The sequence below is a fragment of the Gossypium hirsutum genome, chromosome D09 (assembly GCF_007990345.1).
Source record: "Gossypium hirsutum isolate 1008001.06 chromosome D09, Gossypium_hirsutum_v2.1, whole genome shotgun sequence".
Lineage (NCBI taxonomy): Eukaryota > Viridiplantae > Streptophyta > Magnoliopsida > Malvales > Malvaceae > Gossypium > Gossypium hirsutum.
The window spans coordinates 47,151,640-47,167,559 of NC_053445.1; the positions used below are offsets into that span (position 1 = coordinate 47,151,640).

The following is a 15,920-nucleotide window of genomic DNA, read 5'->3' on the forward strand; positions in this document are numbered from 1 at the left end:
CACGTTTGGTAGGAGTATTAATTTTTATATATGTTTTAGTATATGGGTTAACAATAAACTAACTCAATTGATAATATTTAGTCACTCCCATGACTTATTTTTAGCAAAGAAAAGGAAAAAAACATTGCTTATTTTAAAGAAGTCTTGTTTTCTACAAGAGTCTTTCTCATCTTTCTAATTTCAATTTAAATTTATATAGACTATTCTTCATTTTATGCCTACCTATTATAATACATATAAATAAATATTTTTTTTCTCATGTTATCATAGTAACTAAAAGAGGCTTTAGGTATGTAAGATGATACATAACGCGAAGGATAAACCTTATGCTTTTTATGTGAAATCTGCCAACTAGGATAGATTATTTATTGATTTTAGGGTTAGGGTTCGGTTAGTTTCTTTTTTTTAAAAAAAACTCGACACCCATCGTTATTGATCTTAATTTAAATAACCGTTTCACTCTTTAAATAAATGATTACAATTTATGATAAGTTCTTTTAAAATTTCTAGAGTGGACATCAATACCCACTATTGTCGAGCTTTATTTAAATATTATTCAAACAATTTACAAAATTAAATTATATCGTTATAGTTTAAAATTTAAGTAGTTTACCAAAAACTCGACATCCATAGATGTTGAGATACCTTTAACTATTTGATAATCATCACCTCGATTCTAACGGGTACAGAAAATTTAGAATTGAAATTAATACACAAAACTTGACACTCATGATTGTTGAACTATCCCTAAAAAAACATATTTGAGAAAGCAACTTTTAAAACACATATTATAATAAATAAAAAATATATTATTTTCAAGTAAAAAGATTAAGTTATTTTCATTATTTTAAATATAAAATAAAAAATAATTTAATTATAAATTTAAAAAATAGCGATAATCACAAATTTTTAATTTGTGAAAAGAAAATGGGTCCAAATACCATATGGAATTGTTTTTCAATTTCTTAATTTTCTTTTATCAGCCCTAGATTTAAGATACACGATGCCTCGCTTATGTGTATTAAAAGCCTTTCTGCACTATGTCATGGCTGACTTTGCATTTCCACATCTGATTGTCTAACATTTCTTTTTGTACTTAATTCTTTTTAAAGAAATGTCAAGCAATTGTTTGTTATGGTAGCTACTATAGCTGAAAAACGAAAGCCTAGTTTCAATATATGCTTTCTTATTACTTCACTAGAATTGAAACAATAATGTTTTCGGTGTCTTGCTTTAAACTGGAAATCTGGCTTGCGTTTGGACCGAATTTGATTCAACTCAGTTCATAAATACCTCCGGTTAATGCCAACAGCAATAACTATAACTACAATTTCTCCTTTGGCATGTGAATACAAGGAGAATATACACACATGCATATACATCAGCTGGATTTCTGGTAACTACTAAGAATTCTGAGAAAAAGAAAGATATAATCATTTAGGCATCTACATCATGTCCATCTAAGAGAGGGGTGGTTGTTGTCTTGCCCACTTCTTCCTTGTCCGACTGTGCCCATATCACCCCATAAAAGCCCGTTACAATTATGGCTGCTCCCACAATACTGCAAAGGAGTATTAGTATTATTATCTCATTGTTAAGTTTCGGTAAAAGTGGTGATAGCTGCATGCAATACAGCTTACTTCGTCTATGGTAACTTAGATCAATTACTATAAAATTTGTGATGTAGATCCACTATAACAAAAGCGGAACATATCACAATGCCACTGAATTTTAAGAGATGTAATAGAAATATTGATTAAGAATAACCCAAAGAGATAAGTCTACAAACTCAAATTGATAGAAGTTCGTTTCAAGTTTTTTTCTCTCTTGATTTTCTTGACCTTTCTCATCTGCCAAACACTGCTCTTGTGGTGTTAATTCTAACGCAAATATGTATAAGTTTACGAAGGTAAACAATCCTATTTCCAAAAGCAGTTTTACGCATAGAGAAGGAAAAACTGATGAATGAATCACATTGCATTATAGCAAGAAACAAAGAAATGGTACTCTTAAGACAGTTTTGCAAAAGTAAAATAAAACAAACATGGCATCATAAGATTAGAATATAAGTGCAAAGACCTATTATGCTTTCAAACTTATAGGGTGAGCTAATACCATTGCATGTTTACTTATTCGGGTTGTGTGCGTAGGTTTCAGCCAACACGTACGTAGAAAGGAAATTTTAAATAGGGTCCGTTGAAGGGTGATTTAATACTTCCCATCTTCCATAAGCTGTTGGAGGAGGCGTGACGGAAACACCCCCGAGTGGGGCAATTTCGCCACTTGAAAAATCTATTCCCAAGTAATGAAATTAGTTTGATGGATCGGTGTGAATAGTTTTTCGAAAACCAACACAGGATTGAGGTAGATAAAGTAAGTTTGGCAACCTTCCACATGCTGAATGAGGCACAACTTTGATATTATCAGATTAAGTTAGAGGGGTAGCAATTATTGCTCCCTCTGTTTTGGTCCTTCCGCTTGGGAGATTTGGTTAGTTTGAAACAGATAGGAAGGGTAGAGCTTTATCATTGACAATTGCGATAAAAATTAAGACGAGCTAGTCAGTACATTCGGGCAAAACAACATGTTAGGCTATTTATGGCTGGATTGGATGATTCCATCCGATTAAATGCTCAAATACATAAAACCCCTGATTTAGTCACAACTATGAGCCTCGCTAGAGCCTTTAAACATAAGCAGTAAATGATGCAGATAGAGAATAAACATCATTGTAAGAAGCTATTTGGCTTAAATGAATAATTCCATAAAATTCAGACCAATTTACACAATGTTTTTCTCAAAAGGCCCTTTGATTTTATGTCCAAGTTAAGGAATTTTTGTTTAGAGTATCCCTTGTGAAATCAACCAGTCGTCTATTTGTAGCTTATTATTGTGTTCCAGTACATCGCTTTATAATAATCAACTTGTTGAAATAACACAATCCCGCGTCTAAAAAATACAAAGTTGTGGAGATTTTGTACTACTACAAATGAGGGTTGTTCCTCCATCTTTGAATCATCCGTCATATTCTTTCTAAGACATTTTTTTCCTCTTTATTTATAATGTTTCACTTATATCTTTTGCAATAAAATATAAACCTGTACAATTTTCTAATATAATAATTTACTCTTTTTTATCCTATTGGCACAACACAACTTATACTTCGGCTTCAAATATTTTATATTTTATCTCGTTGCTACTACGAGGGTAAGCAAATTAATACGCTCGTTTTTATCTAGTTTTAAACTTATTTATGCTCATTTGCTAATTAATAGGTGAGGCCCTGCTTATGTTCATGAACGGTTTACTAAGTTTGCAAAAATTCGCAAATTAAAAATGATAATAAGGAAATTCGTACCTGCCAATATAAAGCGTTTCACCAAGGAAAATGAACCCCAAGAAGGCAGCAATAGCAATACTTAAGGGCTTGAACGACGCCACAAAGACCGGCCCTTTACGCCGTATGCACCATGCTTGTACGCCGAATGTTACCACATTTCCAAATAAAGCCTGAAACGAAATTGGTCTCAGTTACTAAGCTTTGATTTGCCAAAATGACAAAGCTAACATGGGGAGTTGCAGTCTGCTTACTGAGTAGACCACAGAAATGAGCTCGATATCTGAACTCAACATCCAAGCGTTGGGGTCTCTTTCAAAAAGCAAAGTAACCAATGCAGATTGAATGGTCCCAAAGAGGCAATAGAAGGAAACCAACATTATCTCCGATGGATACCCTTTCAGAACCGCAGCCTTCAAATTTAGTAGGGAAAGTATCAGTTTGAAGTAGCCAAAGCATTGTGGATTATGAAATAGCATATTAAATTACCTGACCAACGATGTTTGCTGAAAGTGACAAAGAGGCAGTAGCGATGAAGAGGCCACCTATGAGCCAATTGTTAGATGTTGTTAACATGGTAGAAGGAGATGGGTGTAAATGCGGTTGAATTGGTGGGGAAAGTACTGGAGGACCCTTGTAAAGGGTCATAATGAGTGCTCCAGAAATGGATACTAAGGTGCCGAACACTTTGATCTGACTCTTTGGGCTTTTCAACTCTAGCTTTTCCATCCTATAAAGTTGAAAGAAAAAATGGAAAAACTGCTATAGCTAGCAAAGATCAAAGACAGCTGATTAGGCCTTATACTACAAAAACAAATGGCATAGTAGCAAAGACGAACCCGAAGATAACAGCAAGCAAGAAAGTGAAAGCTGGGATTAAGTTGGCAAGAGCAGAAGCAAGGGTTGGAGAGCTGTAACTTACACCGGTGATTACACAGTTCTGCATCAAAGTGATCCTGCAAAAAAACCAGTTTCATACCCCAATTTTTTCACCAATAAAGGAATTATTGAACTCTGTTCAGATTTAATTGCATACCCAGCAATGCTTAAGCAGAAAATTTTGCACAGAAAAGATAAAGTAATTGGTGGCCGCTTTTTCCTGCATATAAGGAAGTCCCAAAACAGAAATAGTTACCATTAATTGCTCATCCATGGATCTAATTGATAGATAGATGAGAACCTTGTGAAGAAAAAAGCCGCCGGAAGAAGAATGAGGGAAGCTAGAGCATTTGAGTAGACGATAAGGACAAAGTGGCTCATTCCTTTGGACATGGCAGCTTTGCTGAGGGTGGTTAAGCCAACATCCAGGCACTCCACAGCCACCATGGCTGCAAATGGCGCCGATGCAACTAACCACGACTTCACTTTCATCTCTTCTTTCTCTCCAGATCGCTGGGAGTTAGTGGTTGACTTAAGTCGCTGTTACAAATAAAAATAATTTTCTCTTTCTGAGTTTCACTTTTATCATCGGGATTGCAACGGAGTACGGACAACAGGTAGACACTAAACTGTAATTTTAAGACAGGAAAAATGGAATATTTGATCACGTGCTGCATCTCATTTCCATACTGTTGAAAAAGAAAAAGGAAATCCCCGAGATTTAATTAACCCCATTCATAATTTACCATCTCCAATGGAATGTTAACCAACCAACCAACGAACTACGTACGCGTGTGTTTTTAGATATTATCTTCTAATTTTTATATATTTATATTTTAATACGGATTGAGTATTAACTCAATTGGTATCAGTATTGTTGTCAATTTAGGAGGACTTAAGTTCAAGTGTGCTGAAGCGTATTATACCTATATTCTAGGGTTGAGACTTGAGAGTAGAGGTGAGGTTCGATCAAATCATTAATCCTTATTTAGTTCCCAAAATTATTATTTTAGAAAATTTTTAATTTTTTAACTTTCTATATATATTTTTAGATTTTTTTGAATTTTTTAATAATTTTGTAAAAATATAAATTATAAAATTTTTATAAATTTTTAAAATTATTTTAAATTTTTGAATTTTTTTTGTAATTTTTTGTTGAAAGATCAATTTATTCATTTTCAAACTTAAAAGGGACCAAAATGGTATTTACATTAATATGCTATTCGAATTATTCGAATTGTACAATTCAACTCGATTCGAACTCGAAACTCGAATTACTTATTCGAGTTGAATTGAATAATTCGATTCGATTAACTTGAAATTCGAAATTTTTTTCGATTTTTTCAAATCGAATTGAGTTTTGCTCACTCTAATTGGGAGGGACTATGAATGATTTTAGGCATTATATCAAAAAGAATAAATATGATTAGAAAATTATTGTTAAAAAAATATTTTATATTTTAATTTTTAGTTTTTAGTTTTGTATATTATATATACATATACCTAAATTATATACCTTATTAATTAAGATGTGCAAACTACATATTTATATAATTAAACATATGACTATAATTATAATACGATGTATGTATAATAGTGACGATAGTAAAATAAAATAGAATAGTTTAAATAATGAAATTATATAAAATAAAAATAAATGAAAAGAAAGAAACATGTCATTAACTTGCATAATCAAAATTATTTAGATATTCCAAATCAAAAGAAGTAATATTTTGGAATTATAATTCATTTAAGTATATTAAAGTTGCAACTTTAATTAATTTTGAACACTCCTTAAACTGAAATTCTTTTTTGTTATATTTATCCATTTTTTTATAATCAAATTATTTAATTTGAATTAACAAAAATTGTAACTTCTTATTTTTTTCCTTTTTAGATAATTTTTTTAAAAATAAGAAATGACTTTGTTTAATAAAATTAGATATCAGCCCAAAATGAAAAATAAAACTAACCCAAATCAATAGGTCCACTCTTTACATCCATCTTAATGTCTCACATTGGGTTAATTATTTATAGACTAAATAGTTAAAATTTAAATGTTATAATATACTTCAAGTTTCTATACTCTTGTATTTCTGAAATTATATTTAGAAAATTTTAAAAAATCTGCCCAAAACGGCAAAAGCAAAAGAAAGTTAAATTAATTTTTGAGATATTTGGTATTTTATTCGAAAAATTAAATAAATATTCAGAAAATTTTTAAATTTGATCCAAAATAAGTTAATAAGTGGAAAAAATTAAGCCTTATTTAATAATTCATTAAAAAACAATTCAATTCAATTCATTTAATAGAAAATTTTGAATAAAACCATTGAAAAAGATGGGTAGATAAATTTTGATCTATCACTTATTGAAAAATACATTATTCAATTTATACTTTAATTTTTTTTCCTTTTCCTTTATGTATTATCTTTTAAATTGCAAATCAGTTCACAATAATTTACAAATATTTATTTTTTAATTTTATAATACTTTACATATAATACTTTAAATTTTATAAGATATTTTATATTCAAATTAAAATTAAATGGAAAAATATAAAAATATAAAAAAATTCAAAATTTAACATTTACATTTCTCAAATGTTAGTGTCACTGTCAACATCAATCCTAGTTGTAATCTAAGGAAAAGTTGGCAACACATTCTTTTATATTTTTATATTTTAATTGCATAATGGTAGATATACCAAAGTGTGACAAATTTTAAGTTTATGTACTAATTATATAAAATAATTTCAATATCAATGGGTTATAAGTGGCTAAGTTGAGAGAGCAATTTATATATTAACTCTTTTTTAATCCGACCAAAATTATCCCATTTAACTACATTTTTAATTGTCGGTTGGGTCTTAACTTATTAGTATCAGTATTATTGTCAATAAATGAGGATGTGAGTTTGAGTGTGCTGAAACATATAATTCTTCTAATTAAGGGTTGAGGAGGGGATTATGAGTAATTTTTCGCAATCAAAATTTTGTAGAAGAAGTGAAGTTAAAATTTTATGCCATCTTACATTTAATAAGGTTTTGTATTTTATACATAATCAGTGTATACATTAAATATAAAAACTTTTTAATAAATTACAGAAATGAAAATTGGACCGATTGATGAACAGTCGAATTAATGCAAAAGTATGGAATTGGAGTGGTTCATACATAGGGGCTTGATTTATCCTCTTCATCTTTTAGCGTGTTGATCATAACAGCAACTTGGTCCATGTTGGGCCTTTCATAAGGGTTAGGATTTATGCACTTCAATGCTATCTGCAAAAGGATCAGCAACATCTCTTCACTTGCACCTTCCAGAAGTAAGCCTTTATCAAACACTTCAACAGTCCACTCCTCTCTAACCACTGAGTTAACCCATTGAATCAATTCCAACTCATCACCCTGGACCGGTTTTCCTGTTACAAGTTCAAGAAGGATCACCCCAAAACCATAGATGTCTGCTTTAAAGCTTGTACGGATACGGGCAGGATCCAAGCTGAAACTGTTGGAGTGGGAATTCGATGATGGGCTTTCACTTTGGGAAATCATTAGCCCATATTCACTCACACAAGGATCCATGTTGTTGTTGAACAGTATGTTTGCTGATTTCAGGTTACCATGTGCGATTCCGTCTTCACTCAGCTCCTCATGCATATATGCTAATGCCTCAGCAACAGTAGCTGCAACGTTTATTCTGCTTCCCCAGTCGAATGCCTGGCCATTTCGGGATCCTGAATCAACAAGGAACCATATCAGTAGTGGTGAACAGAGCCCAATTAGTTGCTAACCAACAAGCATAGGTGACAATGAAATTACCGTGGAGTAGCTTGGAAAGACTGCCATTTGGTTGATATTCATATACCAAGAGCTTCTCTTGCTTGGAACTATAAAAAGCTAGTGATCGCAGTATATTCGGATGCCTTGTCTGGTGCAATCTCTGCATTCTTCTCCTGAAGGCTTGACTTGTAACACTCCAGTCCTTTACCCGCTTCACTGCCAAGGTTGTCGACCCATTATCAAGCATTACCTTGTAGATGCTTCCATGTTTCCCCTTTCCAAGCAATTCAGCCGGAGCACGAAGCAGGTCCTCGAACCTTAAACATTGGGCCCTTGGACTTCTAAGAACTACAAGGGGTGACATTGCCGCTCTACTCTCTTCATAACTTGCTGAATATTCTGACTTATGCTCAGTGATCTTACATACATCGTAAGTACTGCTAGTGTATGCGTTCACTCCCTTTTTCGCAACATCAGCCTCGGCTTCTTTCAGCTTCTTTTTGCTGATTAATATGAAGGCAACTACCAACAAAATAATAAGTCCAAGAACAGCATAACCAAAATAGATAAGAAGCAGTCTCCTTGATGAATCTTTAGATTTTCGTGGAGATAATGGTGCTGCTGCTGCTGATGGTGGGAATTCCTTTGAGATAAATTCTCCACCTAGTTCTGGATTACCCGACCAACTTTCAGCAGAGAACCGGCCTTTTACATCAGGAAGTGGACCACTGAAGTTGTTGTTGGAGACATTGAACTGCATCAGATTGGAGAAATCAAGCTTTGGTATCTCTCCGCTAAGTTGATTATTCTGAGCATAAAACGTAATCAACTTTGAAATTCGAGACAAATCGGGAACCTTTCCAGAGAAGTTATTGTTGGATATATCAAATCTTTTCAAGTTACTCAACTCTTTCAGAGAATCCGGAAGGTGACCTGATAACCGGTTACCACTTAAATACAGATGAGTTAAACGTTTGCAATTCCCCATCTCTTCCGATATCAATCCAGCAACATTGTTCTTGACGAGGCTAAACACGAGAAGGGAACTTGCCTTGCAAACTGAACCAATATCGAGAACTCCAGTGAGATTTAACCCATCAAGAACTACTTTCTTGACAGACCGCAACTGAGTGTCGCACGATACGCCCTTCCATTTGTGTGTGCAGGGGTCTGATGTCATGTTCCAACCCCAACTTTGATCTGTCTTTGCAGTTACACCCGCAAGTTTGTCCATGAATCTCACCAGGTATTGCTTTACTTCTTCATCTTCTGAATTTGAGACATTGAAGAGCAGAAAGATCAAAAGGGGCAGTACCCGGATTGAAACTCGGTTCATTTTCAACTTACAAACAGAAGCAAGGTTTCTACCAACTTTAAGGAAAAGGGATTGCTTGTTCACGAATTGTTGAAGAACAAACAGAAATAAAATGGTTTACATGCTCTGCCAACTTTTGCTTTGCCATATGGCTGAATTTGAGTAGGTGGTTTGCTACGTTCTGTAAGACAGTCAAATAATGAGCAAGGAATGAGTCAATAAACCAAAGTGGCATTTAAAATTGACTGCCGGCAAGGTGAAAGTGTCAAAGAATCCTTGCAATACAGTGCATGTCTTCCTCGGTTGCCGTCTAACACACGAGCCAAATGCTTCAGGTCCTAGAAAAGCATAAATCTCAAAAGTAAAACTGCAACTTTTCCAAGGATTCTCTTCCTATTAACAAACAACCTTTTATTATTCTAGCATGAGGCTAAAAACAAATGTTACTAAAATCTTTATTCAAATTTAATCAAATACCAACCACATACAAATACAAATACATGACCATGTATTCCCTTAGTACAGGATCTACGGGGAAAGAAGATACAAGCTGGTGTTTAATAAGAATATTTGAGTTTAATGTATCAATAGTTATTGCTATTTTTTTTTCCTTTTAAGCCCTACCATATTGAAATCACTAACTTTACTTGCCACTTCTATTTTTATCTAATATATGCCGATGAGAACAACAAAGGGGGTTCATCATCGCTTTTATCAAATGTTTAATTCGTAGAAGCCAGATCTTCCAAGGTAGGTTATGGATCTGCATGTCCAGCAATTTCATCATCACTAGATCCAGTATCTTCATCAGTGATGTCATCCTCGTCATCAGTTTCCTTGTCAGCTGCGGATTTCGTGATGTCTTCTTTCTTTGCATATCGCTCACAGTATTCTGCTTCCATGAAGGGGAAAAAGAAGACACTAGTTACATCACTCAGCCTAGAAATGAAAACTTAGTCAACAACCACCCTCTATTTCTTACACACTCATGGATAAATGTAATAAAGCAGTAATCCTGAGTTTACCACCGGATCACAAAATTTCCAAATGCACAGCGTACATTGGAGCCATTCGACTAGAGCAAAATTCAGAATGGAGGAAAAGAAGATAAACCGATTCAATATATTTTACCTTTTACTTTTTGATCATATTGCTTTCGATCCTTCATCATTAATGATGCTGCATCCCCATTTAGAGGGTCTGAAGGATTTGGATAAAGCAAGAGCTGTGGAAGAAAAACTTCAAAAATATTTAAAAGATCTGCAATAACAGGAAAAAGAAGTCGTATATAGCTCAGTTTCCATTACAAATTCCAGAAAAGAAAAAAAAGTACTAATTTGTATATGGAAGAAGCAAGGATATTATTAATGCAAAAAATGTATGTTAGGTGTCAATCAAGAAAATGAAGAAGGTCTCCTGCTTGTAAGCAATGTTAATCCAATTGATGCTTACCGAACATTGGACTCCATGATTGGTTAATAACATCCAAGCAAACAGAACCAGACCTGCAATTATTTGAATACAGAAAAAAAATCGGATTCTGTCAACTTTGAACAAGAATCAGCATGGCATACCCAGAAATACAAAAAGGTTACCAGAATCCTTGTCTATTAACAATTAATATAAGAGCATCTTAAATATTTTTCTTAGCAAATCAATTCCAAATTTTAGATGGCTGACCATGAAAGCTCAAAGGGACCATTTTTGAAGACAGTTAAAGAATGAAAAAAACTAAACAGCAGATAATACAGTTTGTAAGAGTCACTTCTGAAATTATGAATTCCTCACAGTTCATCAACATTTGGGTGGAATATCTTGTTCACAAATCCAATAGAAGGAGACTTGAATGGGTAAGCATCCGGAAGCTCAACCCGGATTTTCCAAACCCCACCTTCATAGAGACCTGTATGCATTGAAGTTGATATTAAAGAAGTCAAAGTGGATTAAAAACAAGTACTTGGACTAGCAATAGAAACAATTTGTTATAAGCTGTAGCATAGATAAAGCCCTCTAAGTTTATAATAAATTTAATAAAATTATCAACAAATTTCCAAATTTATAAGCATATATAACACTATGGAACAGTTCTCTGCTGGTCCAGCACCTATTTTTCATTCGTATTATGGATGCAAATTTTGGGAACTGGATCATCTAGGTGTTTTGTTTACTTTGTAATGATAAATAGATATTGTATCCTCTCTCTATAATAATAATAAAAATAAAAATAATAACAACCAGGTGACTACCTGAAGTACATGCTTAAACATATAAATACTATGTGAGAGGGATCATATCAAACACACATGAAAAAGAGAACATAAATTGAACAGATTAGTATAAGCATACTTTCTTTGGGACCATGAAACTTGACATTGAATTCGTTGAGCCCATCATTTATTGTTTCTACATTGTAATCACTCATCATCCTAGATAAAATTAAAAATAAAAAACTCATTAGCAACTCAGGCTAAAATCCAAGTTTAGCAGCAATTTCTAAATTCAGCAAAGCTTTCACGAAGTGGAAATGGAAATAGTTCATTTGAATAAACTAAAAGTATCAAGAATTGAAATAATCACTCAGGCAAACAAAAAGAAAAATCTGTCACTAGGTCTGTTAAAAGTGAGAGGATGCCCTATAAAAATGCAATAAACTCACTGCTGAGTAAAGGTGAAAGCTGAAAATCATTGACATCTTTTACTGTTCATGGATTTCTTAATTGTAGAAAGGAAACAAAACAGTATCACAGACAGTTGACTTTCATGAGTTTTAATGAATAATGGCCATTCAAGTTATAGTCCCATCCACCCTATGAAATCCAATTTTCAGAATATAGATGTTCTCATTCAACAAATTCAATTTACCATCTCTGCTACGAACATCTTCATGATGCTACTCCTAATAACTAAAAAGGTTACAACTCAAAACATCCCAACTTATCCATCACTTGTTATGTGATTAAGACAGCCGGTCTGGGTGCCTTGGCCACACTAATTACTAGCACTGCTTTAGAAAAATGCAAAGAAAAGTGCCCAAAACACCATACAAAATACTATCAGTAAAAGAATTACAGTAGCAAACTATTCTGAACATAAAATATGTAAGAGAAACTTACAACTTCATTACATCCATTTCTCTCCTCTTGCTAGGGGAAGACATTTTAAGCCAATATTGCAGACTCCAAACTACCTGCAGAATATCAACACAAAATTACTTTTTGCACTTCTGCAAGATTAAAACTTATGAAATGAACTTCACATTTTACACACTTCCATGTCCAAAATGTTCTTATTTCTAAAACATTCTAGAAAAAAACTAGTCTGATTATGGGAGAAGGGCACATGTTAACTTGTAGAATCCTAGAGGCTGCATTCTAAGAACCCTCAAATTTTATGTCCTGCACCAAAAATAAATGTTGATGCAGAGATAAAAACAAGTATATACTTTTGAGTGAACTAATCCAAAACAGGGTGTCGATGTAGTGAGTTCTGAATATTTAACGCAGTCTACATAACCAAAGAAATCCTCATATCAACCAAAGTTACACTTGCATGAAATTCTTAAAAAGACAAACCAAATCCTTAGAAATTCGAAAAGGTCCAGACAATTTTTTTTTGATGCTCATGCTTATTTTCAATTTCTGAATTACACTGGATAACAAGCTCTAAATTATGACCAATTTAATTCACTGCTCCTTAATCTTCGGGAAATAGCTAGCCCAAAAATCCTGAAATCAATATGAAGCTCAACAGCTTGGCATGCAGATCAAAAACTTTAACTCAAATATGAGCCAATAACTTAAGAAAAAAGTACATCAGTTTAACAAAGTCGAATTAAAGCTAAGTGAAATGTTTTTTTTTTTTTTTATAAACAAAGACGTTAAAGAACACACTTTTTTGAAAAATGGCCATACAATATTTAATTATCCATGTAAAACATTCCTAGACTTTAGAGTTATAAGTAACTGAGATTGAAAGCCAGTATGAAAAGCCTCATAGTATATTTGACATAAAGAACATAAGACGGAAGAAAAATACTGATAACCTTTCAACTGATATCGAATTCTTAAACAAAGAATATTGCCTTACCACAATGTCTTAGCAAGAAATATTTTCCTGCTGGATTGCCATTAAAATGTAAATATGAATAGATTGCCATCAAAAGAATCTATAGATGTGAGTAAATGCTTGTAATTAGAGAAACAACTTCAAAACTCTTTAATTACTTGGATTGGCATGTAACCCTGAACCAAAGATGCAAGGTTTTAGAAATTTTGACAAGTTTGTTCATACACACACTACCTAGATGCAAAGATCCAACCTTAGCAGCTTCATATTCTTCTGACGAAAATCTAAATGCAAAATATGTAAAGATAGAAGATTCAAGTCTGCACTTCAATTCCCAGTAATCCATAGATATTAATACTGCTGCAAATCTAGTATATAAAATTCTTAATTAGCACACTGAAAAGGCACAAACTTCAAATGCTGCTTGCTGGTTATAAGTGTCACAATTACAAACACTACATATTAAAACCATCTCACGAATCAACAATTTTCCTATTCTTCTACCATCGATTTTGATTCATAAATCAATATACAATCCTAAGATGCAATATTCCAGTCTAAAAGTGGAAAATCTAATAATGCTGAAAGCAAGAAGTTTGTGATCATTTCCATAAAAGGATATAAAAATGCCTTAATTTGTCCACTATGTCACTTTACATTACACATTTAAAGCATAAATCTTTAGATTACACATTTGCATTAGAATACTACAAATACAAATCTCGTTTATCCTTAAGAAACAACCCATTACCCTAAGAATGTAGCCTAATCGAAAAAGAGAAAAAAAAATTGAGATTCATATGGATCCCCATTTTCTTCCTTTGGAAACAGATACAAGGCATTCTTGAAATAGAGAAAAATAGCATCAGAAACGCGCGAGCGCGCACAAACACACACATAGAAGTATAACCAAATTCATCATCTTTTCATTCCCATTAAACTTAACATCCTAATAGAACGTAATAAATTACGATCCAGGGGCAAAAGGGCATCCACAAACACAAAAGAAACGACCAACAAATTGTTCCCTGTTTGATCACTCAAAGATAAAAAAAGGGAGAAGAAAAGCGAGAATGAAACCAGGGGATCTTACGTTTCAGCAAAGGGTAATTTTAACAAAAAATAATTTAGGGGATCGTTCCTATAAAGGGAGAAATGAACCGAAAATGGGGAAGGAGCGGAAGGAAAAAAAATTATAGAGAAAAGGGAAAGAAAATAAAGATTTAATATTTTGAATAGGAAGTGGGAGTGAATGTCGTCATATTTTCATGTGCACGTGTTGGATTCAAGTTTCTGTTACGTGGCATGCATGGTTTTATTTAGGACAACAAATTATCGAGAAATGTCATGTTGATGCATTTTTTTTCCTGATTTGCTACATATTAATTTAAATTTAAAATTATTAAAATGTTTTTATATATAAAGTAAGGTAAAATTATTATAAAGGTGTTTATATTAGGAGTGAATTTCATTTGATCTTTTATTAAAAAATAATTAATTTTTATATTTAAAATAAATGTAAATTCATTTTTTAATTTTAAATCAAAAAGTAAATTAATTATTCTAATTTTAAGTAATGACGTAACTAACAAAACAACTATATAGTGATAAGTGATGTGCCACATGTGTCTAGGGGTGTGCAAATTTAGAGTAAAACCGAATTAATTCGATAGGGGGTCGGTTAATAATTTTTTGAAAGTTCGGTTAACGGTAAATTCAGTTCGAAATCGGTCGATTAATTGAATTAACCGAATTTATTAAATAATATTATAATATATAAGTATTCGGTCGGTTAAGTTGGTTAATTTTTTATATGTTTTATACTTGTTTTAATCAAAAATAAAAACATATAAATTTCGGTTAATTCGATTAACCGACAGAATTAACCGAAAAAGTTGGGTTCGCTTAATTTTTTTAAAATATTTTCGGTTCGATTAATGGTTAAGGGTTTAAAAAGGTCGATTAATTTAACTAATGGTAGTTCGAGTCAGTTAATCGGTCGATTAACCAATTGAACACCCCTACATGTGCCTCATGTTGATGTGTCACATTTCGTCATGTCAGTACATATTTAAAAATTAAAAAGATCTCAAGAAGAAAAAAATTATAAAGTTTTGAAAATTGTTAAAATTTATTTTAAAGTTAATAAAATCATCCAGAATGTCCATAGACAAATGGTTGTCCAAGTATTTGAACCTGGTCCAATATCATTCTAAACATTTTTCGAATATTTTTATTGATTTTTAATAATTTTAAAATTTTCAATAATTCTTAGCAAATTTTAAATAAATCTCCACATTTTTATAATTTTTTTGAAAAAATATGTCCAAGACAAAATGAACTAGCATAACTATTTGTTTAGGTTTATACCGGATGTGGTTTTTTAAATAATTATGAGGTAATTTTATTTATGTTTAGGATTTTTTTTAATTTTTAAAACACTATCATTTAAGGTACACGTAGCAGGTCATGTGTTAATAAATTTTTAACAGAAAGACTATTAGAGGAGACAAAATGTAATCCGGATTATAATGCAATAA

General features: G+C 32.4%; 3 protein-coding genes across 7 annotated transcripts; all 3 read right to left on the minus strand.

Moving 5' to 3' along the window:
• Positions 1-1,166: 1,166 nt before the first annotated feature.
• On the minus strand, positions 1,167-4,929 carry LOC107890902 (WAT1-related protein At5g40230). Of its 3 annotated transcripts, none has more exons than XM_041101024.1 (7): positions 4,518-4,929; positions 4,374-4,436; positions 4,177-4,293; positions 3,827-4,067; positions 3,592-3,750; positions 3,359-3,510; positions 1,167-1,561 (listed from the first exon to the last, which is right to left on the minus strand). In XM_041101024.1, the coding sequence occupies exons 1-7, from the start codon at positions 4,706-4,708 to the stop codon at positions 1,438-1,440; spliced, it is 1,047 nt and encodes a 348-aa protein (XP_040956958.1). In that variant the 5' UTR covers positions 4,709-4,929; the 3' UTR covers positions 1,167-1,437. The 3 variants fall into 3 exon arrangements, with proteins under 3 accessions (XP_040956958.1, XP_040956960.1, XP_040956959.1); XM_041101026.1 differs by having other exon boundaries at positions 3,827-4,096; positions 4,260-4,293; positions 4,518-4,864; XM_041101025.1 differs by having other exon boundaries at positions 3,827-4,099; positions 4,260-4,293; positions 4,518-4,864.
• Positions 4,930-7,321: 2,392 nt separating this feature from the next.
• Positions 7,322-9,627, minus strand: LOC107890900 (probable inactive receptor kinase At2g26730). The gene is made up of 2 exons (XM_016815496.2): positions 8,040-9,627; positions 7,322-7,954 (listed from the first exon to the last, which is right to left on the minus strand). Exons 1-2 carry the CDS (start codon positions 9,334-9,336, stop codon positions 7,386-7,388), a joined length of 1,866 nt encoding a protein of 621 aa, XP_016670985.2. The 5' UTR covers positions 9,337-9,627; the 3' UTR covers positions 7,322-7,385.
• A 119-nt stretch (positions 9,628-9,746) lies between these two features.
• Positions 9,747-14,608, minus strand: LOC107890901 (ubiquitin-conjugating enzyme E2-23 kDa). Of its 3 annotated transcripts, none has more exons than XM_016815497.2 (7): positions 14,474-14,608; positions 12,429-12,502; positions 11,662-11,741; positions 11,104-11,218; positions 10,768-10,820; positions 10,447-10,575; positions 9,747-10,207 (listed from the first exon to the last, which is right to left on the minus strand). In XM_016815497.2, exons 2-7 carry the CDS (start codon positions 12,470-12,472, stop codon positions 10,071-10,073), a joined length of 558 nt encoding a protein of 185 aa, XP_016670986.1. In that variant the 5' UTR covers positions 12,473-12,502; positions 14,474-14,608; the 3' UTR covers positions 9,747-10,070. The 3 variants fall into 3 exon arrangements, with proteins under 3 accessions (XP_016670986.1, XP_040956961.1, XP_016670987.1); XM_041101027.1 differs by lacking the exon at positions 14,474-14,608 and adding an exon at positions 13,634-13,741; XM_016815498.2 differs by lacking the exon at positions 14,474-14,608 and adding an exon at positions 13,615-13,633.
• Between the last annotated feature and the right edge of the window lie 1,312 nt (positions 14,609-15,920).